Raw genomic sequence first — 26117 nt, forward strand, 5'->3', positions numbered from 1 at the left:
ACCTAGAGAGTGTCACACAGAGTGAAGTAAGTCAGAAAGAGAAAAACAAATATCGTATATGAATGCATATATGTGGAATCTAGAAAAATGGTATGGATGATCTTATTTGCAAAGCAAAAATAGAGACACAGACAAAGAGTACAAATGTATGGATACCAAGGGGGAAAGGAGGGGTAGGAATTGGGAGATTGGGATTGACATGTATATACTATTGATACTATGTTTTATAAAATAGACAACTAATGAGAACCTACTGTATAGCACAGGGAACTCTAATTAATGCACTGTGGTGACCTAAATAGGAAGGAAATCCAAAAAGGAGAGGACATATGTATACATAGCTGATTCACTTTGCTGTACACCTGAAACTAACACATTGTAAAGCAATTATACTCCAATAAAAATTAATTTTAAAAATGTAAAATAAAACTGCCATCAAAGTACTTTTTTTTTTTTTTTTTTTTGGCTTGCCTCTCTTTTTCTGATGAGGCTGCAGTCCTCAATAAAGGCTTTGGACAACAAAGCTTCTCTTATGACAAACCTTCATTTCAAGGGAATCCACAGTACACTGCTTAGGGCAGGAAACAAGATTTCCTTCATGGGAGAAGGTATGATCATTCCACATGGTCATTGGAATGGTTGTGTTTCATTTCTATATAGGATGCCTTTACATCGTAAAATCCCAGGAGGTACGGTGGGTACTTTGATCTCACCCAACTCAAGGCCTACCCCAAACCTCTCCTTTCCAGATGCCCCCTGGGCTGGCACGTGATTGGCCAGAACTCACAACAATCATTGGTCTGTGTTTTCCCACTGGGTAGGGAACTGTCTTCGAGGCAGGAACCCTCGTTTTCTCTCCCTCTTGAGCCCTTACTCAGACCTAAGCAGGCCCAGCGCGTGGAGACAGGCAGGCCCTCACTTGGATTCCCTTTTCATTGTACGGGGGGGTGAGTCCTTGTGAAATTCCTGGGTCCAACATTACCGTTGGGGGTGGGTCAGGGATTGTTTTTGGACCAGAGAAAGCTTCATGGGCTCAGCTCTTTATAGACTGGCCTTGACTCCAGCTCCACCTTCATTCTCCCTTGCGTGGAGCCTCTTGGAGCCTCTGGGTGCTGGGGGAGGTGACTGACAGGGAAGGACCTGGGTATTTCTGCACCTCTGACCTTACAGCCCTCAAAAGCACACACATCCCATCTTGATCCCAAATGACCCCTGTTGCATTGATAACACTGGGTGTCAGCACAACAGGCACAGAGAATAAACTAGAAAGTGGCCCTAAGAACCAAACCAAGGGTCTGCATGTGGAGGAAGCCCAGTAGTTGACAGCACGGTGGAGGAAAGCTCTGATCTGAGCTGGAGTCCACATACGATTGTCCAAAGGCTGTAAATCCTAAACAAACAGTCCCACAAGCCAAGCAAACACTTTTGGTTTGCCTTTTTGTACTACAAGGGCGTAGGATGGGTAAGAGCCTTGCACAGCTTCCCCTGTACAGCCCTTACTAGTGGGTCAACCACCCCGGTTAACCCTAACGAGCTCGGACCTCACTCCCTCATTTGCCTAATGGAGCTGATAAGAACTTCCCCCAGGGTATTGCTGGTCGGTACAAATAAAATAATGGCTGTGCAAGTCCTTGGTAAACTACAAAATGTCGTGTAAATGAAAAAATTTTTTATCCAGTATTCCCTTAAAAAGAAGAAAAAAAAAAACAAACACCAAAGTTAATAGAATTGATTCCTAGGAAGTGATTTTCATAAAGCAGAAATGTCCCTTATTTTCTGCGAGCCTGCTCCACCCGAGTCAGCCGCAGGCAGGATGTTTGTTTCACCACCTCCTTTCGGATCACTGAAGGGACCCTGCGTGATCAACAGAGTCTGAAATCAAATCTTCTCTCTCTCCTTCTAATGCCCAGGCTCTCTCCTGCGGAATCAGTGAAGACGCCCCACGTGAAAACAAGCAGGGGCTATTTATTCAGAGGTGGTTATAAGAGGGAGGCAGCCACTATTCTCGCATTTTGGCAGAGATTCAAAGGCAGGCAGAGGAGCAGAAAGCTTTCTAGGGGAAACAGGGAAGGCTCCAGGTGCACCCTGATTGGAGGCTGTAGCCCTGGGGAGGCTGGAGGCGGACTAATTAGAAGCTGAGCATCCTATGCGATTGGTTAGGGGACATACTGAACTGTCGCTGGTTAGTTCCAACTTGGAAGCAGGGACAGAAATTAGGGAAGGTGTCCGTTATTGATCAAGTCCTGGCCATTTGAGGTTGATTGTTACCAGGGTTATTGTTTGGCTGCCTGAATTATTACAAGAGATATGAGAGTCAGAATGCTTTCTGACTTCCTGCAAATCCGACTTACAGAGAGCGCAGGCTGGTTTCCTGGGCTGGTTGCTGCTGGTTGTGGGTCAGAATCCTATTTTTATATAAGCTCTGGCTGCCGTCGATTTGTATATTCAGTTTCTCACTCCCCTCTACCACCTGACTCAAAGCCCAACCCTTCACAACAGGACACATGGCTTTACTAGGGTTTTAGGAGAACACAGATCAATTTAATCCCCTATGAAGTAACTGAACGAGCAAGCAAACACGCTTAGGTATTCCTTACCTTTCTGCTAACCAAAAGAAGTATTTTGAAAAGTCCTTTATTTATTGATCAGCCAGAAAGTATGAAGCAATGTTTTGAAATAGTATGCTTCTATTCTCTGCAAAGGCAAAATTATCCAAGGTCACTGATAAGGATTCCCCAGGCTGAAAGTTCCCACTCAGAAGTGTGACCACAGCAGCGTCCATGGCTCCATCAAGGTCAGCATACTGAAGCGTTTCTCCACTCCAGAATCCTTAACGATGGCTGCCGAGTTAGGAGGTGGTACCCAGCGACAGCTTGAGAAACGTTAGAAATAGCAGGCGATTTGGTGAGATTGTCCACAAAGGACCTCAGTGCATAATGGAACATCTGAACACGGGAGCTGAAAATACCCCCAGCGACACGGTTATTCTTTTTAGTCACCGTTCAGCATTTTGGCTTTTGGTTTCTAAAGTTCCTAGGCAGACTAAATTAGAAAAATACATGCAAAAATGTTCCTGACTTCAGTGTTGCTGAGGGGTTGGAGACGCTAACTTTTGCATCAGAGAGACCTGAGTTTGAGGCTTGCATCAGTTAGGCTAAAGATCTGCTGCATACAACTAAAACTGAGGCTGAAACGACGTAGGTGGGAAACATCCAGAGGAGGACAGCTGGGGACTGATATGGTGGCACTTTGGTATCTCCAGGCCCCAGCTCTGCCATCCTCAATGCTTGGTTTCCATCTTCGCGGCCCATATCCTAAATGGTTGCTGGAGTGCCAGCCTTCATGTCTCTGTTCCAGGCTGACAGAAGGAGGAAGGAGAAAGAACAAAAAGGCAGGCTCTCCTTTTAATCTCACATCCTGGAATTCTCACATCTCGTCATCCAGAGCTTATAAACGTGGTGCCACCCCTACACACAAAGACAATTTAGAAATGCAGCCTTTTCCTGTCCATATTATTAACCCTTGAAAATGACCCTTGAATATACCCAGGGTTCAGTTACTAAACATGAAGGGGATATTAAGCAAACACTTAGGTTGGGTTCTCCAGAAGCAGCTTAGAGGTGAGGATTTGTGTAGAAGGGATTTATTGGGAAGTGAGTCCTGGAAAATGAGGTAAGCATGTGGAAACCTGGGGTCATGAATGAAGGCGTCTACGTAAGGACATGATGTAAGCCAAGTCCCATCAAGGGTGACCTTGACCCACCCCGCCTGGACTTCTGGGGAGAGGGTACGGTCAACTCAGAAGCGTCCTGCGCAGGGATCAGGGGGTCAGAGTATTTGCACACTCACATCCATCACTCACTGGGGAGGGGATGCCCCGGGGAGCACGTGTCCCCGGCCATTCTGGCTCGGCAAATACAAGCGAAGTGAACCCCAAAGCTAGAGGGCAGCCCCATACCTAGAAAGACCATTGCTGGCTGTTAGAAGTAAGAGCTCACCTATACACAGTCTTTCGTTTGGCCATTTGTATATTTTGAACTCAAAAAATTGCGTGCCTACCAGAAAAGAGAACAGCAATTTGCTATTTGGACCTGTGAGTTTTTGAGAACAGTGGCTAAGATGGTAGCATTAAAGCTGTAAGTCCTCTACTGATAAGTCCCCTATGTTCGTGTATCTGTAGCTCAGAAAGAACTTTACCTTTCATGTGTATTTGATATTTTCCTATCTTCAGAGGCTGTTAATAAGTTAAATTACAAAGTCTCTGAAATTAAAGGTACAAGGATCTGATTGGTTTATAGAGATAAACTCTTATAGAAATTATTTCCTATAATTATCAGAAAATAAGGACCTTAAACTTCTAAAACTTTAAATATGTTAGCAGAAGCTAACTTAGAAGCATTTTTGGAATCCATATAATTAAGGCAAATCTTTGGCAAATGAGACAAGTTTAATAATTTTGATTTACTAAAAATCACTATGTCTTCTCTAATTGATTAATGCTATGTATAATATGGGACTTTTATTCGAAAAGGTGTTTTTATCTTAGACTTACTCCCTTTTACTTATCAAAGAAGCTAACATTATTCCTAGTTAATGTTTAAGGCTCTGAAAAATGTAAATTTGTGTTCAACTAAATTGAATCATTATTCTGACAATCTCTATATTTCAACAGTAATTATGTTTTGTAGTGTGTCAGCTTGAAGATAATTTCCAAGCTTTTTAAGTAATTTAAACCCTTGGACTGACATTAAATTGCATTAACTAAAGGATAATCATTGGATGCTTAGATCATTTCTAAGCAAGATGAATGCTGAAACATTGATTACTAAGCAGTTTTGCATCTATAGACCTCTGCTTCTTATTTTTACATTCATTGGGCCATATTAATGAACATGTACATTTTTACTACTTTTAGAGGTTCCTGAAGGGAGGCACGTGGCTATAGGTATTTGTTATGTTAATTCGCAAGCTCTGCTAGCTGCTAAAATGCTGGTGTGTGATATGGTTCTCAATTAACCAACCCATTGTTTGCTGGATGAAAGAGAAGTTACTTACTTTGGTTAAAAATTATAATTGAGACAATCAGTTAAGACTATACCAGAAGTAACAGTGAAGGGAAATACAACTGAGTACATGCTCCTGCTTCTCAAGGAAAAGAGTAGTTTTTCCCTAAAGCAGCGTCTCATATTTTTTTTGTCTCTGAGTATCTTTATCCTCATAAAAGTGACAGAGGACCCCAAAGTGCTTTTGACTTTAGAGTTTTAACTATCAACGTTTCCTGAATCGGAAATGGAAACTGATAATTTTTTTTTTTTTTTTTTTGGTGGTATGCGGGCCTCCCTCTGTTGCGGCCTCTCCCGTTGCGGGGCACAGGCTCCGGACGCGCAGGCTCAGCGGCCACGGCTCACGGGCCCAGCCGCTCCGCGGCACGTGGGATCTTCCCAGACCGGGGCGCGAACCCGGTTCCCCTGCATCGGCAGGCGGACGCGCAACCACTGCGCCACCAGGGAAGCCCGAAACTGAGAATTTTTAAACATTTATTTTATTGAAGTACAGTTGATGTACAATGTTGTGTTAATTTCTACTATACAGCAAAGTGATTAAGTTATATGTATATATACATTCTTTCATAGTCTTTTCCGTTACGGTTTATCCCAGGATATTGCGTGTAGTTCCCTGTGCCATACAGTAGGACCGTGTTGTTTATCCATCCTATGTATACTAGTTTGCATCTGCTGACCCCAGACTCCCAATCCATGCCTCCTCAACCCCTCCTCCCCCCCCTGGAAACCATGAGTCTGTTCTCTGTGTCTGTGAGTCTGAAACTGAGAATTATTTAAATGCTTATTTATGGACACATTTGAAGAGACCAATGAATGCATGGCATGTTAACAGCATCTTAGTATTATTTTTAAATGAGTCCTGTCCTCACAGACCCCTGAGACCTGTCCTGAAGTAGAGTGTCAGTTTATTCCAGAACATGAGGGAGCTAATGAAGAATAAACTTACAAAGTGAATTTTATTTGCCTTGGTGTTTTTTTTTTAATAGATCTTTATTGGAGTATAATTGCTTCACAGTACTGTGTTAGTTTCTGTTGCAGAACAAAGCCAATCAGCCGTATGCATACACATGTCCCCATATCCCCTCCCTCTTGCGTCTCCCTCCCTCCCACCCTCCCTCTCCCGCCCCTCTAGGTGGTCACAGAGCACGGAGCTGATCTCCCTGTGCCATGCGGCTGCTTCCCACCAGCCAACTCTTTTTACATTCCGTAGTGTATATATGTCGATGTTATTCTCACTTCGCCCCAGCTTCCCCCTCCCACCCCAAGTCCTCAAGTCCATTCTCTGTGTCTACCTCTTTATTCCTGCCCTGCAACTAGGTTCATCAGTACCATTAGAACACTACCTAACATCATACACAAAAATAAGCTCCAAGTGGATTAAAGACTTAAACGCCTTCGTTTTTAATAGCTGAATTCAGAAACTCTCACTCTTCTCCGTATTCCAAATGGCTCTATGGTTGTCTGCATGGGTTCACTAGGAAACTGGCTTCCTTTTTACTAGAATATGATTGGAAAAATTACTTATGCAACCAAGGTCTTGACTGGAATGTCATATTTGAAAATGCTGCTTATTTCATCTGGTAAGACCATGTTTTTTTGAAAACAGCTTTATTGAATATAGTCTATACCATACAATACACTCAGTTAAAGTGTACAATTCAATGGTTTTTCAGAGATGTGCAACCACCCATCACCACGATCAATTTTAGAACATGTTCACTACCCCCCAAAGAAACTCCATACCCCTCAGCTATTACCTGCACCCAATCTCCCGATCCCGGCAGCCCTGGGCAACCAGTAATCTGCTTTGTCTCTATGGATTTGCCTATTCCGGGCAGTTCACGTAAATATAATCGTACAATATGTGGTCTTTTGTGCCTAACTTTTCTCACTCAGCATAATGTTTTCCATGTTCATCCACGCTGTAGCATGGATCAGTATTTCTTTCCTTTCTATGGCTGAATAACATTCCACTGTACGGCTAGATCACATTTCATTTATTCATTTAGCAGTTGATGGACATTTGGCTTGTCTCCACTTTTTGGCTACTATGAATTATGCTGCGGTGAACATTCCCACACAAGTTTTATGTTGACATATTTTCATCTCTCTTGAGTATGTACCTAGGAGTAGAATGCTGGATCATATGGTAACTCCATGTTTAACATTTTAAGAATCCTGCCAGACTGTTTTCTAAAGTGGCTGCACTTTTCTCTAAAAATAGTCCATTTTTGTTTCTAGATCTTTTTGTTGCTGAAGGTTCCAAACACTTTAAACACATTAACGATGACTGAATCGCCACAACAACTCTAAGAGGCAGGGACTACTAAACCCATCGTAGAGAGGTGAGATTTCAGAGAGATAAGGCAACTTGTTCAACACCACTCAGATGGTAAAAGCAGGGATCACACTTAAGCCCGTCCCCCAAAGCTCCACCCCTCCCTCTCTACCCCACGGCTCCCCACTCCACCCAGGAGATGCAGTGACCCATGGGCTCTTTCCTTCCTCCGCAGACCGGGGGGCACCGGGGAAGATTTCTCCATGGCGTTCGAAGGTCCCCCTCTTCTGCTTGCCCTGAAGAGTCCCCCTGGCCCTGTGCAGTGTGTTCTGATTGAATCTGCACAGAACCAGATCCTGATGTTCTGGAGCCTCTGCACTTCCTAGGGCTGATGCGGACAACACCCAGAGGACAATGGCCTTTGCTGTGTCCCCTTGGCCCATCTGGGGAGGCTGACAGCTAGAGCGCATGTCTAGAGGGAATGAGGGGCGAGGGAGAGTCACACGGGAAGCCGTGACTCTCAGTGAAAATTCATTAAAAGCCAACACGGTGCACTAGGTATTCTTCACAGCCCGGAGGTCTACTTCTGTAGCTCCGAGGTTGTTTGTCTCCCCAGCTCAGCTCTTACTTCCCTCACCCACTCCGCTAAGGCAGGTTTCCAGAGCAAATTAGGGTGTAGATCAAGATGGTCGCTTCCATCGTAGTAATGAACCTAAAACCATCAAAGTAGATGGTCTGGCTACACGTATTGAGGCATGTTCCAAGCCTCGGTTTCCTCATTTGAAAAACAGAAATAATGATATTTACCTCTAATGATATCAGCGACCGTGAGGATTAAAAGTTATATAGCATGTTGCTGGGAACATCGTGCCTGAAGAAAAATATTTAGCTTCTTCTCTGCCTCTTAGTGCTTAAAGTGTGCCGGGTACCAGCCTAAATGTCCCCCAGTGTGGATCCTCACGAAAAACATGTGAGGTAGGTCCTGTCACTACAGAAGTCCCCTACGTATGAACGAGTTCTATTCCGAGGAGCGCATTCGTAAGTCCAATTTGTTCGTAAGTCCAACAAAGTTAGCCTAGGTACCCAACTAACACAATCGGCTACATAGTACTGTACTGTAATAAGTTTATGATACTTTTCAAACAAATAATACATAAAAAAACACACACAAAAAATAAAGACAACATTTTTAATCTTACAGTACAGTACCCTGAAAAGGACAGTAATACAGTACAACAGCTGGCATCCAGGGGCTGGCATCGAGTGAACAGGCAAGAAGAGTTACTCCGTGGAGGAGGGAGGGGAGACGGGAGACGGTAGAGCTGAAGGATCGTCAGCAACAGGAGACGGAGGGCGAGCTGCAGTGTCACTCACGCCTGACGTCGACGGCACAGGTTCCGGTTCCTTGCTGGATTCAATTCTATCTACCCTCTTGAAAAAACGATCCAGTGATGTCTGGGTAGTAGCTCTTTTTTCTCGTCACAGATGACATGGTAGCACTGGATTGCATTCTGAACGGCTGCTGCAACCTTCGGGTACCGTTCTACGTTCAGGTCCTGCGCCTCAAAAACTCACCGTGCCTCCTCAAATAAAGAAAATCCCCTGCCATTTCCTGCATCGTGAACCTCTTCGGTTCTTCAGTTACTTCTTCGTCCTCTTGTCTCTCTTCATCCTTTCTCTGGGCCTCCAATTCCATCAGGTCTTCATTAGTAAGCTCCTCGCGTTGCACAGCAAGGAGTTCGAGGAAGTCATCCTCTTGCAGATCTAGCTTGAAATAAAGATACTGTACTACTGTACTCTGTACAGTAAAGTACACAAAAGCACAATCACTTGTAGAGGATGCACACACGTGAGAGCATACGCCAGACACCTGAACTAACTTACGTGACCGGACAGGCGAACGCATGTTCGCATCTTCGGAAGTTCGAAACTTGCAGGTTTGCATGTAGGGGGCTAACTTGTATTCCCATTCTACAGATGAAAAGACGGAGTCACAGAGGTTATATAATTTACCCAAGGTTGTGCAGGGACTAAGAGGCAGGGCTGGCACGACAACCCAGATCTCCCAGCTCCAAGGACCAGGCTGCTAAATGCTTTTGCTCTAAAATGAGCCAGAGGTGAGTGAGAGAGGCTTGAAGGGGGCTCCAGAAAGAGGTCCTGCCACGGATGCTGACAAATGGACCAGATGTAGACACAGTCCACTAACAAGGCCTAATGAGCGTGAGTGGAGCCACTGTCCCCGTTCCTCCGTCAGCTTTGCTCTCACGGTAGATTAGGTACCAAGAAACGCCGGCGTGGTGCTGACCTCAGAAAGCCGACCAGGCCGTGAAGGACACGGAGCTGCACCTGTGATGAGCATTGTTCACTGAAAATCAAAATGGGGCCACAGGAGTCAGGGCAGCACCCGCCTGTTAGGTCGTCTGAAGTGGACAGAGAACTATGATGGCAAGAAAGCGTCCAGAATCAGGCCCAATAGCTTCTTCAGGGCTTTACTGCACATTCCATCAGTTCCTCACTAACAGCTCCCCCAGACAAGCTGATCAGATAAGGGTTCCCATCTTTCGTCCTCTGATTTCCCAAATGCACCCCGACTCCCAAGGCGTCCATCACCTTCTTTGCTCCTAAGAAAGTCAGGCCAAGAGGCACAGACCGCGGGGCTGCTCCAGGACCTAATTACAGTGTTCCAGGAGGGCGGCGGAAAGAGCGTTGCTCTGCGAGTCCTTTCCTCTGCCATGGGCTGAGACACAGCTGTGGATACTGTGTGCCTCTCCATGGGCCTTGGTTTTTCCATCTCTAAACTCAGGGGGATTGGGCTAGTTCAAGGGATGGAAACGTGAGGAATCACTGCTGTCACCCCTTCCCATACCCACAGCAGACACAGCTAATCAACTAAAGCATTCTTTCCCACTGAGCCAGGACTTTGCCTCAGAATCTTTCTTAACACAGGGCTCCAAGCAACGACCACCGATAAATCAGAATTGGCCTGCAAGAGGAAACTCGGTTTCCATCCTTGGACTCATTGATCTTGAGGTGCCCTCCGCTCTAAAGACATGTCATTCTCCTCTGTACATGCCAGAAGGCACTGGAAGACTCTATCCCATGGGCTCCAGCTCTCTGATTTCATTTTTCTAATTTTTTTCTGGACTCCTTATGTCTTGACTGGGAACTTGGAGCTGGGTATGGGGCTGCCAACACGAAGTGGCATGGGAATTTGAGCTTCTCCAGGCAGGGTGGTGATCGCCAGGGCCAATTCTGAACCAGCAAACCTGTGATACTTTTCCAGCCCAGCCACCCAAATACCAAGTAAATACAACATCCTTTATACTACATCATGATTTACATCATGATTGAGACATTAACAGCACATTGTCATAAAAAGGAACGAAACTGGGTCATTTGTAGAGACGTGGACGGATCTAGAGACTGTCATACAGAGTGAAGTAAGTCAGAAAGGGAAAAACAAATACCGTATATTAACGCATGTATGTGGAACCTAGAAAAATGGTACAGATGAACCGGTTTGCAGGTAGGGACCCCAAGGGGGGAAAGCTGCGGGGGTGGTGGGGTGGGGGTGGAATGAATTGGGAGATTGGGATTGACATGTAGACACTGATGTGTATAGAATTGATGACTAATAAGAACCTGCTATATAAAAAAAATAAAATTAAATTAAAAAAAAAACACATTGTAGTTTTAAAGTTGTTCTTACTATCTTTGTTACACAAAGGCTGGATAAATCTTGGGGTTTCCTGTTAAAGTCATCAAAACTGAGCTGTGATCCCTGAAGGACCCTGATTTGAGCAGCTCCTTAAATGCCCTTTAACCAAAAACACAGGTGGCATTAAAAAGAGCAATGCTGCAGTGGCCACCCGGGCCCTGAGTGGGAGAATATGGATAAATAGACGGAGGATTCTCTGCCAGAAGCAGAAGTTTTGTGTTGATTTTACCCTAAAGAAAGACATCCAGATGGAAAGCAAAACCTTCTATAAATCTTTCAGACGTGCTTCTACGCAGTCAAGTATTAGACTTACTTATAAAAGTGAAGACTCTCGAAGCAGTAAAAACACAGTAAATAAATCCGAGTTACGGATTTTTAATTTCTGAAGTCGCATTTTCTTAACTTATAAGGGACTCTTATAAACAAAGCAGCACATGCACAAGGCTAGTTCAGTTCCACGTGTATTTACTGAACGCCGGCTGGGAGGAAGAAGCCGAGCCAGACTTGTGGGGCAGAGACAGAGGGGGACGGCGTCGTTCTTGCCCTAGGGGAGATTCTGGGACAATGGCAGCGGGAGAACCAGAGGTAAGATGACCCCCAGTGGAAAGGGATGGAGAGCAGTGGCCCTGAGAGGCCCCAAGGGCCCTGCAGGTCTGTCCTAATGCATCCATGTTGTGAGATGGAGGAAGGCTTCCTGCAGGAGGTGGCATTTGAGAAAGGCCTTGAGAGGAGCAGGAAGGTCTTCAGCTGTGGGGAGAGACGGGAGATGCAGAGGCCCAACGCCGCCCCTAGGCAAGATCCGGGAGGGGTAATTCTGGCTGAAAAGCAGGGGAGAAGTCCAGTTGCACAGCAGCCCTTCTTCTTCGGAAAGAAGAAGAAGGTGAAGGAAGACAGTCTGGACTTGAAGGCCCAGCGAGGAGGAGCCGCTGAATTATTATGGGGCCAACGGGGAGCCCACCCAAGGGGCTGAGTAGAGGAGCGGCTCCAACAGAACAGAGCCTTAGGGATCTGGAAGGTCACTTCTCCACCAGAAATCAGGGGACGCCACAGCCAGACAGGCCTTGACAGCCCATCGAGCCCACGGGCTTACTTTGCAGGAGCAGACAAGAGACCAGAGAGGCTGCCTGGCCGAGACCACACACCCAAGGGTGGTGCCAGGTCTGGAAGCCACAGCTCCATCTTGCAAGCCCGAGACACCTGTTAATGGACTAAGTCTGAAGACAGGCCGTGCAGAGGACCAAGAATTGCTGAACGCGGCAGATGGCATACTGCAGCCCCAAGGGCTACAAGGGCTACAGCCCCATTGCTAGACGGTGGCAATGAGACAATCACCTTGGTACCAAGTGTGGGGACCTGGCCTCCCAGTAGGACGAGGCCGGAACCTGACGTCTACCGTCTGCTGATGCAGTTGGAATGGTTAGCCGCTCTGAACTGCAGGGCTGACTGATCATTTCAAGGGCTTTATGTTGTCACCTGCCATATCTAATGCTGCAAGAGGAAGGTCTTCCTACAATGGGCTTCATGGAGCGCTATACGGCGAATAGCTATATGACTACTGAAAGTTAAATTTATATTAATTAAAATTATGTAACTAGAAATGCTTTTCCCAAGTTGCATGAGTCACATTTCAAGTGCTCAACGGCCGCATGTGGCGAGTGGCTACTGTGTTAGATACTACAGAACTGAACATCTCCATCACTGCAGAAAGTTCGATTGGACACTGCTGGCTTATAGCAGGGGTCAGCTAACTATGCCCCAGCCTGGGGCCCAAATCCAGCCGCCATGTGTTTTTGTTTTTGTCTTTGGCCGAGCTGACTGACTTGTGGGATCTTAGCTCCCCAACCGGGCCCCAGCAGTGAAAGCGCCGAGTCCTAACCACTGGACCACCAGGGGATTCCCTGCCACGTGTTTTAATAAAGTTTTACTGGAACACAGCCATGCCCGTTCACTTATGTATGGTGTAGGTCTGCTTTTGTGCTGCAATAGCAGAGTTGAGTACTGGTGACAGAGTCTTTACGGCCTGTAAAGCCTAAAATACTTACGATCTGATCCTTCATAAGAAAAGTTTGCTGATCTCTAGTGTAGACTGTCAAAAAGTGACAAGAGGATCTTTTCTGGAAAGATGATCACTGGCAGACCCAGGAATTACTAGTGGGTCCCAAGTGTCAGGATGACTTCACCCCACCGCAGCCCCCCCTGAGGAAGGAGGTAGGGAACATAACGCTGGCAGCATCACTACGGAGCTTGATGGGGGTGCAGGATGCCCCTCCCCAAGCAGGCGCCTTCTCCAGGGTGACTGACCTTCTCTAGGGTGACCGACCTTCTCTAGGGTGACCCACCGCAGACAGACGGGGTGGGACGTGGTGTTTGGGTGGCTGCGAGTCTACCCAGGAAAACCACACACTAGGAGGAGCTCACCATTTGCTTTCTTTATTTTTCTATTCTTCCCAGGTCAGTGAGGCAGCAACATTAATAAAAAGTGAGAAGAACTGTTTTCTTGCATGGCAATTCAATAGCCCCTCTCACACCGATGCTCACAGCTAATTCTAAGGGCTTTTCATCAAATTGAGTCTAATCTGGATGGTCTGGCATCCCACACACCAAAAATAACTCCCGGAGTGGTGTCGGCCAGCTTAGGAGTGCTCGTTTCCAGGAAAGGAGGACTATATTGAACAGAGAGGGTTGACAGTCAGCCTCCTTCCAGCTCTTTTCAAGTCCTAGCAGGTCAAAGAGGAGAGCCAGGCTAACTGCTCTGGTTCCTTAGGGAGGTGGGCACCTCCTGCTCTCCCCACCCAGGGAGCCCCCAGAGCTACTGCAGCAGCAGGAAGTTTGGGGGGTTCTCTGTGGACCCCACTGCACGCCATGAGCCCCAAAGCATGCCTGCTACCCACACTCACTCTTGAATTATTTCAGCCTTTCTCTCCCTTTCTGTGCGTGATCCTTTGTTGAAAGGGAAACTAAGCTGATTCGAGAGGCCAACTGGCTCACTTGGTAATGTCTCTATTGTCAACAGAGTGCAGGATTTATTTGCAGCAGCTTGGAATGTCCTGGGGCCAGAGAGGGTAGATTCTCTTAGAATGCCCATATGAGCATCTCGAATGGTAACATTTGGGACAGCAGAGCCCTGGGAATGCCGCCATTTTAGCCATGCAAATTGCAAATGCATGGGGAACTCTTGCTGTCACGCAAACAGGAGAAGCACCAGTCTCCCTTCCTGTACAGCCAGGAGGCCTCAACAGGCAAGCTCCTCTCTCTCTCTCTCAGACTCCTAGGATGACTTGCTGAATCCTCCGCCAGCCTTCCTCTGCTGCCCTGCCCAAGTTATTTGGATAAATGGGAACAAAGAAACGATCCTAAGCTTCCCTTCGGGACCAGCCTTGCAACGTACACATACTCCCAGGCCTTCTTGAATTACAGAGAAAACAATGAGGAGTGAGTCCTCTATGGAGCTACAACCAGGGTGGTTTAATTTGCAGGGGTCCAGGACATGACTCAAGAGTTGGGAGGTCACCCGCGCTGTCGTCTTTTCCGCCCCCGCAGCTTCAGCCGCCTGGCTGGCAGGCTGACGGGCTGCTTCCCGAACTTCTCCATGATCTCTCTGATCCTGGCCAGGTTGGTTTTGCTGAGCGTGAAGTCGCACTGTGTGGCCCCCATGTCATAGCCGACTATGCAGTTCTTGGTGGACGAGGTGAAACCTTCTGCCTTGGCCGTGACCATGTACTCTCCGGGGTTCAGAAGGCGCCAGTAATCCCCATCACTGGCTGTGAAAAGAAAGCAGGGGAATTCAGAGCAGCTCTTTTCTAACAGAGATATCACCAGCTCTGTTATTCCAAGACCAGCCTCCTGGCCAGAGGGAGACTCACGGGCAGGCGGTGTGGAATTTGAGCCCCAGCAGATGCAAATTCTTAATGCATTTTGGAAGCCAAGATGTTTTCCTTTTTGGAAACCACCTTAATGGTTTTAACAGGAAGGGGACTGGGGTGTAGGCTCCCCGCAGTGTTAATACGCATGAGCAGAGATGGAGAAACAATCGCTAACATTCCTTTCTCCGTGACAATACACACCATTCATTATGAACTTGAATGTCTGAATGGTATGCCCTCGCCACAGAATGCCATCTTGAAAAGCCATCTGTGCCTGGCTTCCTGGCTTCCCTTAGCATGGCTATAAATACAGAATAGTAGTATAGGGGTGGCGCTCGTCACGTCTGAAAAGAAGGAAAGGGCTACAAACGACCTGGGGGGAGGCCCCAAGGTCCACACCTCATTCCATGGTCCTCTATGAAGAAATGGAACTATGGGAGCAGGTACACGTGGACGTTGCGGGCAGAGTCCCCTGCCCCTCCCCCCGCCCCGGTTACACCATTGGTCAGGCACCCAACAGGCATCTGACTGGGCCCGGGTCCATCCCTAACTCATCGCTAGATCCTTGTTGCACAAAGTGGGGTTCTAGGCCAAGGCCACTCCTCCCCAGGGGGCCTACACCTGCTGAGATCACTTGGACCCCCGACATTGAAGAGGCTTCGAGACAGAAAAGGAGACATCAACTCCCACGTAGCACATGGAAGGACGAAGCAGGCACCGATCCACGGAAACCTCCAAGCCAAGTTCTGATGTAGGTTGTATCATGGTCCCCTTTTCTACATGAGTAATCGGAGGCCCAGGGAAGTGTCACGTCCTGCACAAGGTCACACAGCTAGTGATTAGCTGGTCTTCCCGGGCCAGGTTTGTTTTCTCTCTTATGATGATCTGTCCTGCCCCGTCTAAAGAGAAAAGGCTGGATTTGGTGAAGTGCTACGTAGGCCCGGGCAAGGTTTACTCATTTGAATGAACCCTGATGTCCTCTAAAGAATGGAAGAGAACTCTGTCTGTGTGAGAATATTTATCTCCCACGTACACGCATATAACACTCTGAAGCACCATGTTTAAATTTACATCACAATCTTTATTCATCTGAGACGCCCCATGCAACGTGGTGAGCTCACGAGAGCACAAGATGTCATGAAAAATGAAATACGCAGGCAGCTGTTCGCCACACGTCTGCACAGTCTACTAGCTGGTAAACAGGCCTCAGTGTGAGAGCCCCAGGCACGCAAAGCAGGCAGACGGCTCCCTGACTTTCTCAGCACCGCACCCTGTGTCTTCCTGCAGTGAAAATGCAAGCTTCTCAACTAAATAAAACGCCACTTGGTGGCTTTTCAGAAGCCGAGAGCCACGCCCAGCCGCCTTTGTCTTGCTATCGGACGGCCCGAGCCCCCGGGGCAGACACGCGCGCTGAGACGTCTCTCCAGGCTCCCAGCTCCCAGGCACACCTGCCAGGGCCGCCCCTGCACCCTCCAGACCTCCCTGTCCCATCTTGGCCCCGTGTTAAGCTGCGGGCTCCGTAAGACCTGTGGCTTATTCTTCGCCACTTAACTGTGTTTCAGTCGTGTGTCCTTGATGTATGCCAGCTGGATTAAGTGGGATGAAGACAGACAAACATGAATACAAATGTCCTATTAACGTGAGAAGTTGTACATATTAAGCCGCAGCCACTGTAGGTACTTTCTCCCCACCAACACCGGAGTGGATTCGTTAAGGCCAAGAACCGGCCACCTGCCAACTAACCTGATAGAGGCCGCTGGAGGCGAGACCTTTCAGTGGGAGCGCCCACCTTGAGAACACATTGGGGTCAGTCTGAAACACCCCAGGGAAGGGGCAGCCCAGGTTCTCACCAAGGGAGATGCTCAGGAAGCCAGGAGCGAAAGAAATCCATAATTAACACGTGCTTGTCAGCTCTACCGATTCAAATTTATAAGACGGCTTTGTAATTCTTTTTCTCCCCAAAATAGCAGAAGGCTCCCTCCTCCTCCTCTCCCCAATCTGCCTGCCTTTGCTGTGCTGGCCTCCTTCTTATTACATCATGGTGCCCTGTCAGGGGTGTGTTTCGGGGGTGAGCTCTGCGGAGCTGCAGGGGGAGGGTGGCACCCGGCTGGCATCGCCCAGCATCAGCGGACAGAAGCAACAACCCAGGCCCTAATGAGTGGCCGTTCATTAGCAGGTCGGGTTAGTGTTCCCAAACAGAGGACAGTCACGTGGCATGCTGAGCCGGGTATTGGGCCAACATATTTACAGGCATTTAGAAAGCATCCTTACTAGCTCCTCTGCCTGTGGAATTCCACTTAATACCCCTGTTTATTTTATGCAGAATCCCTCCTGGAATAAAACTTGTCAGATCACATAAGCCTCAGACAGAAATCAAGGCAAATTCAGAGCTTATGCGGAGCAATGAAGGACCCCGAAACCAAAGCAATAAAGAACCATCCGTGACACACGGGATTCCTCTGGGATGCGAACGTGCTGGGAGATTGTTTTGTGGGGAATAAAGGGAGATGGAGCTGCATTTTCCATTAGTTCATCAGAACTGTCTCCTTGATTACAAGGGCTTTGAAATTCCCAGCTCATTAGGCAAAGCTCTCTCTGCTGGCTTGTGGGCCCCTGGGGACATTTTATCTCCCACTCTGTTGAAAACTCTTATTTTCTCACATTGCCTACAAAAGACTAACAGTCCAAGGAATGTTTCAGGCTCTTTTCCAGGCACTCATTCATAATGCTTAGAATACAAGGCCTGTGCAGAACCCGATCAAAGAGCCCCTTTCATCCACAGTGACCACCTGCAGCCTGCATGTCTGGCCCGCGACAAGTTTACAGTCTGCATTTGTCGAATTAGTGAATGAGTAAGTGAATAAGTCAATGAATGAATGGATCAGTGTCTGCCTGCCTATGTGGGGCAACTATGTGCCAAATGCCATGCTACCCAGCGGGCAGCCTTGTGGTCAGCGGCTATAAGACCCTGGAGGACGAGTGGATGCTCAGGAAATGTGGCTGCATATGAAGAAACAGGCAACTACCTTGAAAGAAGGCGATTCAGGGCATCACACCACAGTCTACTGTTTTGTGGCATGTCACCCATGTACAGAATAATTGTCCTTCTCTGCCAGGCACAGGAGCAGGTAGCCTGGTATTGAAGAACACCTGGGCCAGGTCTGAATCCCAGCCTCCCCTGTCCTAATGTCCTAGAGCCTCTGCTTCCTCACAGGTCACATGGGATCACCTGGGGGAGGACAGGGTGTCTTCATGCACGTGATCAGCGAGCGGGGAAAGGGACCCTTCTCTTGTTCAGGGGCAACAGCGTGGGACGAGGCAAGGGGGACCCCGTTGAGAGTCTCAAGCTCTTGGCTCAATCCCAGCTCAGCCTCTGGCTGCGCATCTGGGAAACGCCACATAATGTCCAGTGCGGCTGGCCACCCCGGCACAAGGTAAGCTCTTAGATCCCTGGGCCCAGGTCAGGCCAAGTTAGTGTCAAGTCTTGTTTCTCCCAGCTCAAGTGTGTCTGCAGGCTGAAGAGGTCTCTTTTATGGAAATCATGGTTTCCTTCCTCTTGCTGATGATGACTCTGTTTGCTACACCTGGACGGGACCTGCCCTGGGTCGAATGATGCCCTGCCCCCCACGCCCTCCAATGGCTCACATCCTACTACCCAGGACCTACGAATTCACCCTTATTTGGAAAAGGGGTCTTTGCAGATGTAATTAAGGATCTCAAGATCATCCTGCATTATGTGGATGGGTCCTAAATCCAATGACAAGTGTCCTCATAAGAGACAGAAGAGCAGGAGCCAGGAGGAAACCGAGGCAGAGACCGGAGAGATGCAGCCAAGGACGCTCAGGAATGCCTGAAGCCACCAGGAGCTGGAAGAGCCAACGGGGATCCTCCCCAGGGGCTCCAGGGGGAGCACGGCCCTGCTGACACCTTGATTTCAGACTCCCGGCCTCTATAACCGTGAGGGAATAAATTTCTGTTTCTTTAAACCACACAGTCTCTGGTCATTTGTCATGGCAACCACTGGAAACCAATGCAGGACCCAGTGCCCTGCTCACTGCAGCTGACAGCAAAGCAGTATCTGCCTTGCTGACGCAGCGCTCCCCAACGTCGCCCCCCCCGCCCCCCCACGGAGGAAAACCTCTGCGTGTAGGTTTAAACATGCCTATGGGCACACCACCTCCAAGAGAATGCTCGCTGACAATCTGACTTAAGCATCCAACCAATTCTGTTCCACGTGCATCCGTCCCTGCATCGTGCTGCAAACATCAGCCATCAAAGTCAGATTGGCCATTTCTCATTTCCCCCTGAACACGCCAAGTGCCATCCCAGGTGATGAGAGTCCTGGGGCACAAGGGTAAGCCTGGGCTTGTTTTCATATCACTTTCTAATCGGCAAAGAATAAGGCAGCCCTCGTGCAGATGCTCGGTGTCTGCGGGCTGCTTCCCAGCCAGCGCTGGAGCTCTGGAGCAAGCAGGGAAACAGCACGCAGCTGCTCCAACACCTCAACCCAAGCCCCACCCGCCTCCTGAACCTTCAACGGGTCCTTCAACCTCTTTGAGCTTCTGGTTTTCACCTGAATAAGGGACAGAGAGAAGCCAGAAAGCAGAGGCTGAACACCTTGCTTTCCAGGGTCTCCACGGAAAGTTGGAGAAAAGAGACAATAAGCCAGGTCAGAGGAAGAAGTTTCTGGGCCTCAACTTGTGGTTTTGACTCAAGTAAAACACTTCAAGAAAATGGATATTTCCTCTTGAGAAACAGTTCACACACATTATTTGTAGTTACCTGTTCGGATGTCGTGGTTAACGCCCTCTACGGAGATAACAGCATTTGGAATTCCTTTTCCGTGCAAATCCCTCACCAGGCCTTTGATGCCCCGATGAACCTGCTCGACAAACAGGAGAAGCAGGTGAGCTCACCGATCAACCGGCACAGCCAAGGGGGCCAGAAACCTAATGCCAGCCCAGTGCCACCAAGAGCCCCCCACAAAGCCACGTCGGGCTCAAAAGCTCCCCGGCTCTGCATGGATTTGGTGTGTAAATTTCTGTATTCCTTTTGGGTCCATCTACTGGAAAGTCTTCCACGGGAGTTAAAATATTCCAGAGGTTTAGAAAATATTAGGATCTGAGATGGTTCATAAAAGACACATCCGGTAAAAATGGAATTTAATTTTTATAGGCTCATTTATTTTGACTTTCCTGGACTCTACAGACTTAACACACAGACTTTAAGAGTCAAAGAGGAGAGAAAAGACTCAAAAGCATCCCTGTAAAGTACAGTTCATCCTCAGGGCCCTTCCACTGATGAGCTGTGTCACATGACACACACCAACTCTGAACCTCGTGCCTCAGGTTCCCCCGTCCAAAGATCCAAGATGACATACCATCATTTCCAGTGACATTCTTTATACATATTGCTATGCCTGGGCATTTTATCCATAGGAGGCTCTTTGGCTAAACTGGGATCATCACGTTAGAATGACTAAGGCCTTCTCTCCCTTTGTTCATATATGAAATGAAAAAAGAGCCTTCCCTTACAAAATTCCAGAGTGGGGATGGAAAGTGTGCTCATGGCTTCCCAGGAGGGCAGAACAGGTTCACACCCTTCTGTGCCAGGAAAGTGGGCTGTGGGCTGCGGGCTGCACTGACCCTCCCAGGGTCCTCATGGGTCAGACTTGGATGCTAAATCGCAGTGACAACCTCTGCCACCATGAGGAGGTGCAGGTACCAGGAAGCTGGCAGCCCAAGCCCTTGGCTGAATGCTTCTTCTGACTCACCTATGAGAACCCATGCAAGAAGCGCAACCTCCCAATACAGCCTCAGCATCTTACTTCCTAATGAATGTGAGTCACCGTATGAAGTTCCACATTCTTTTTACTTCTCTGGTTCCTGTGATTCTATTCCTTGTAGGGGCATGGATGTTATTTGGTTAGTTTCAGTACCAAACTGGAACTGGTTTGCTCAATGCTACAAGACAGGCGTATCCTTGAGAGCAGGAGGAAAAGAAGGCGTGCGAGGGTCCTAGCAAACACGGCAGGACTTCCTCACCAGCTACAAGCAGAAGCTCAGCAGGCACTTGTTAGAACTGTTCCCAGGTGACACCCGACACCTGCAGCAGTGACTCCTCAGCCTCCGGGCTGTGATGGGCTGAACTGTGTCCCCCACAAATCCATTTGTTGAAGTTCTTATCCCCAGTATCTTAGAATGTGACTGTATTTGGAGATAGCATCTTTAAAGAGCTGATGAAGCCCTAAGAGTGGGCCTTATAATCTGACTGCTGTCCCTGTAAGAAGAGGACATTTGGACACACAGGGACACCAGGAGCGTCTGCACGCTGAGTAAAACCATGTGCAGACACGGTGAGGAGGTGGCTGTCTGCAGGCCAAGGAGAGAGGCTGCAGGATGATGAAACCAACCTGCTGACACTTTAATTTTGGACTTCTAGCCTCCAGAACCATAATTTCTGTTGCTTAAGTTCCCCGGCCTGTATATTTTGTTATGCAGCCCTAGCAGACTAATACAAGGGGCCTGAGTAGGCTGGCTGGACAAACACCCCTTCCCCACGGAGCAGCACCCTAGAACCCCGGAAGGAGTCTCACTCACCATGAACCAGTGGGAGCAACTGACACTGACTTGGAGCTCTCAGTCAACAGTTCCTTCTGACACTCTGGTCGCTAGGCCACCGTAGGAAGCGCTAATTTGATCTCAGGCTTTTGGCCGTCTCAAGGGCTTCGTTCCCTAGCTACACCCCCTCACAGCCGTGTGCCCACATCATACCTGCTCCATGAACACGATTAAGGATTCCCGATTATTCTCCCACTCCTCAGGCAGCTCGCTCTCATGCGGATATTTATCACAGCCCACGTAGATGGACAGCTCGAAGCAGTTTGTGTGAAGGTAGCTGAAATCGTTGAGACCTGCCGAGCCAACCAGACAACGTTTTAACTGAACAGTGCTCAAAGTGGCCCTGGGAGACAGCAAGAACGTTCAAGAATGTGATTCAGAGGACTTCCTTTGAACAAGGAGGTATCAAGTGTCTACTCTACACAAAAAATTAATTAGAGCAACGGATGGGGGACAGAATGGGGGGCTGAGATAGAGAGAAGATGCAGCCGGCACAGTCTGTGGGGAAGACAGGCATATGTAGGACATCTCTGACAAAAGGAGGACTGAAATGTTTTTTAGATAAAATTATTTTCATTTTATTAAACTCAGTTTAATACTATTTTTAGGATAAAGGTATCACTTCTTTTTTCTTTAAAAATTTTTTTTTCTTTTTTTTTTTTTAAATTTATTTATTTATTTATTGGCGGTGTTGGGTCCTTGTTGCTGTGTGCGGGCTTTCTCTAGTTGCAGTGAGCGGGGGCTATTCTTCGTTGCAGTGCGCAGGCTTCTCATCGCAGTGGCTTCTCTTGTTGCGGAGCACGTGCTCCAGGTGTGAGGGCTTCAGCAGTTGCGGCATGCAGGCTTCAGTAGTTGTGGCTCGCGGGCTTAGTTGCTCCGCGGCACGTGGGATCTTCCCGGACCAGGGCTCGAACCCACGTCCCCTGCGTTGGCAGGTGGATCCTTAACCACTGCACCACCAGGGAGGTCCCTCTCTTCTGTTTTCTTTTTGTTGTTTTTTTATTTTTTGAAAGGTATCATTAATTAATAGTATGGATTTTTAGTGTTTAATTAAATTTAGCTCAATAGTTAGCTGCTCTCAGCTACAGCTCTATAACTGTAGAATAAAAACTGCAGTTGTCTATTCTAATTCATGAACAGAATTATCCATCCCACCATTTCCCGAGTGTTTTACATAAGCCAGAAGCCATCCTTAGCGCTCTGCATCCAAGCTCATTTAGTCCTCATCACAAACCCAGCAGAGAGGTAGGTAGCATAGCCCAGTTTTACAAATAAGAGAATTGAGGCGGAGAATGGTTAAGGATCGCATTAAGGAAAGTATCCAGAATCGTGCGTCTGGACAGTCAGGGTTTGAACCCAGGTGTGTGTAACGTCTGCCCAGCCCTTGCTTGTCACTGCTGGGGGACTGAAGGGCAAATGTCCTCACCACCCAGCTGGAAAGCAGACAGTCTCGTGCATCCTGACATGGCTACAACAGCACTTGGCGCCTGTGTTAGTTTCTTAGGGCTGCTGTTACAAAGGACCACCAACTGGGTGGTCTAAAACAACAGAAAATTATCCTCTCATAGTTCTAGAGGCCAGGAGTCCAAAATCAAGGTGTTGGCAAGGCCACACCCCCTCCAAAGGCTCTTCCTTGTTTCTTTCAGTTCCTGGTGGCCCCTGGCACTCCTTGGCTTGTGGCTGCATCACTCCCATCTCTGCCTCTGTCTTCTTCACAGGGTCTTCTCCTCAGTGTGTGTCTTCTCCTCTTCTGTCCCTTATGAGGACATTTATCACTGATTTTAGGGCCCATCTGGGTAACTCAAGATGACCTCATCTTGAAACCCTTATCTTAATGACACCTACAAAGACCCATTTTCCAAATAAGGTCACACTCACAGGTTCCAAAGATTAGGAAGTAGATGTATATTTTGGGGGTCCCATTCAATCCACGACAGTACCCAAAATGCATAAATGAATGTCAGACGGCATGAAGTCCAGTGGCTCTCTTCCCAACATTTTATTTTTGGAAACCATTTGAAATAGCAAGAACACAGTGCTGCTATGTTATGTGTGAGGGCCAAGAGGACTCCCCCAGCAGAAGTCACCACCAGCAAGCCCGCCCTGGCTTCTGAGAATCAAGGCCACAGAGAGAGGAAGGTGGCTGGGCTGGTCTCTCTGTTGACCGCGGACAAAAAGCAGGTGCTCCTGCGCTTCCGCCTCGGTACTCACCCGTCCTCTCCTCCCTCCTTCCTCGGAGCGTTCGGTGACACATCCCTCAGTGCAAATGTCTGTTTAAAAATCACAGCTTTGGGTGTCAAGAGCAATTCTGTATCGATCTGCTGCCTAATCGATAAAGCCACAGACAAAAGGGTACAAAATACACAGCCACTCTCTCTGCCAGATTCCAGATTCCAACCACTCACAGGTCACCAGCCATGGGACTTTGACCACATCTGTGATCAAATAAGGACAGTGACAGCAGTGGGATCAAAGGAGTGGGACAGTGTCAAGTTAATGGAAAAACCCCTCACAGGGCCTTGCCTGGCTGAAGAAGGTTGGTCAAAAATGCCAGGTCAGCTCATTCAGTGGAACCCGAGGCGTGGAACCTCAGGCAGGGCTCACAGATCAGCATAGACAGGCCCTCCCGGGAGGGCTGGACCCCTCCGCGCACACACACACACACACACACCCACACACACAATTCTCATTATCCCAACCTCCAGGCCCTGTTAGTACTGAAATAAATAAATGTGATATTTAAAACTCTGGAGTGGGTCTGCCATTTTGCAATCAGTGCTAGAAGCGCTAGAAGAATTGGCAAAATGAGACACCAGGAGACCGGTGGAAAACTTGCGCCAGGCTATCGTTTAACGCTGAATTCCAGCCCTTCAGCGAATGTCATGCAGCTGAGAACCCTCCGTAAGAAATGGCTTCAAAAGCGAAACGTGTGGGCAGGAGGTGTGGGGTGATCCAGAGAGCTCTTCCCGGCTGAGGCTTCTTCCTTTGTGTTCTCTCTGGGCCTGGAATCCTGCTCTTGTCACGGCTTCAGTGTGGAACACGGGGCCCCGCAGCCCTTAAAGCTCTGTGGGCCCGATGCTGTCACATCTGCCTTCCTTGTGCGGGAGAGGATGCCAGACAGCAGCCGACACAGAGAAGGTCTCACATCCCTTTGGAGTTGAAATGCACGTACTGCAAACGATGTGCCTTTTGAGCTAGACTGGACCCTGCTCCCAGCTACCCACTCCCCACGAACTAAGGCCTGTCGGTGCACCGCTAACGCTAACGAGTGAGCAAGACCCGAACACAAAGAAGGAGCGGAGGGGGAGGAGCGGAGGGGGAGGAGCGGAGGGAAGGAAATCAGAAATCCCATCTCATTAATCTACAAAGAAATGAATCTGCAGACTTCGTCACACCGCCTGCAGGAAGAATGATTAAAAAGGCTTAAGCCACCACATGGCTCTGCCACAAAAGTCCCCGAAATAATGGAAAATACAACCGATAGAAACAAATCAAATGCTGCTGATGTGATGAAGTGGCAGCCGACTTTTCAAAATGTTGCTTTTGACCCACTGCTGACAAATCCCGCAGTGTCTGAACCCAACTGAGTCACAGCAGCCATAAAACCTAAACAGATACTTCACATAAAGATTATTGTAGGTTTTTAGGACTAGAATTGAAAAAGCAAGCATGCTTTTGGCTACAGGAAATTTTCTTGATAGGGATTTGCATTTATTTTTTTTACTTTGAACAGAGCAAAACCCTGATGGAGAGAAATAAAACACCTCTGCTTGGTGTGTAACTAAGAAAGAAAGGGCAAGCTTTCTGCATAGGTTTAAAAATGGCCACGGGAACAAATATGTCTACTCCTTTTTTATTTTTTTTCCCCAGAGTGTCACATACCTCTAAGGTATGTGAAGGCTGAATCTCTAGCAAAGGAAAATAATATCAAAGTTAATTAGTACAGTAAAATAAAGATTAAGGATATGCTCATTAAAGATGTTTCATGGTGAGCATGCTACTGGAAGACGGGGGAGGGTAGGGGGTGGGAACTTATAACTGAGTGTTTCTGACAAGCAAGACACAGAACACACACATCCACCATCTACGTAATCCTCACAACAGTCGTAGAGGGATCATCGTCGTCGTCATCATCATCATCACCATCCTCAAGCCCATTTTACAAATGGAAAATATGGGGGTTCAGAGAGGTAAAGTAACTTGCCCAGAGTCACACAGCATTTAAGTGATGAACTAGAATTTGATCCCAGGTCTATTTGACATGGGATATTTTTCAAATTCATCAGCGGTCTGACCAACCTTCACAAAGTCAATAAGCAATGAATGTTACATTTGGGGTCTTACCATCCCAATGCAGAGGGACCTAAGGGAATGTGACATCCTCAACCACCCTCATTCTGGAGCCCTAGGCCAGGAGCAGCCCTGACACAGGAAACAAAGGGCTTATCCTGAAACTTGGACCACGGGGTCATCTGGCTGCTGCAAAGGAACTCCTAAAGTCTCTGCTGGAAGCCTCGGTGTCCTAAGCGGATGCTGGGAGCAGTACCTCGTATTCCCCGAATCACAACAATGGGA

At 47.9% G+C, this 26117-nt stretch overlaps 1 protein-coding gene across 1 annotated transcript in view; it reads right to left on the bottom strand.

Moving 5' to 3' along the window:
- Positions 1–13223: 13223 nt before the first annotated feature.
- The window catches only part of CPXM2 (carboxypeptidase X, M14 family member 2), a 128848-nt gene continuing 115954 nt past the window's right edge, over positions 13224–26117 (bottom strand). Inside the window, exons 12-14 of the mRNA XM_024121523.3 lie at positions 21696–21835; positions 19705–19804; positions 13224–14820 (exon numbers count right to left, since the gene is read on the bottom strand). Coding sequence (XP_023977291.1) covers positions 14567–14820; positions 19705–19804; positions 21696–21835 — 494 coding nt within the window. The 3' untranslated portion in view covers positions 13224–14566. The remainder of the gene's footprint in view (positions 14821–19704; positions 19805–21695; positions 21836–26117) is intronic.

Source organism: Physeter macrocephalus, chromosome 20 (genome assembly GCF_002837175.3).
Source record: "Physeter macrocephalus isolate SW-GA chromosome 20, ASM283717v5, whole genome shotgun sequence".
NCBI classification, from domain to species: Eukaryota; Metazoa; Chordata; class Mammalia; order Artiodactyla; family Physeteridae; genus Physeter; species Physeter macrocephalus.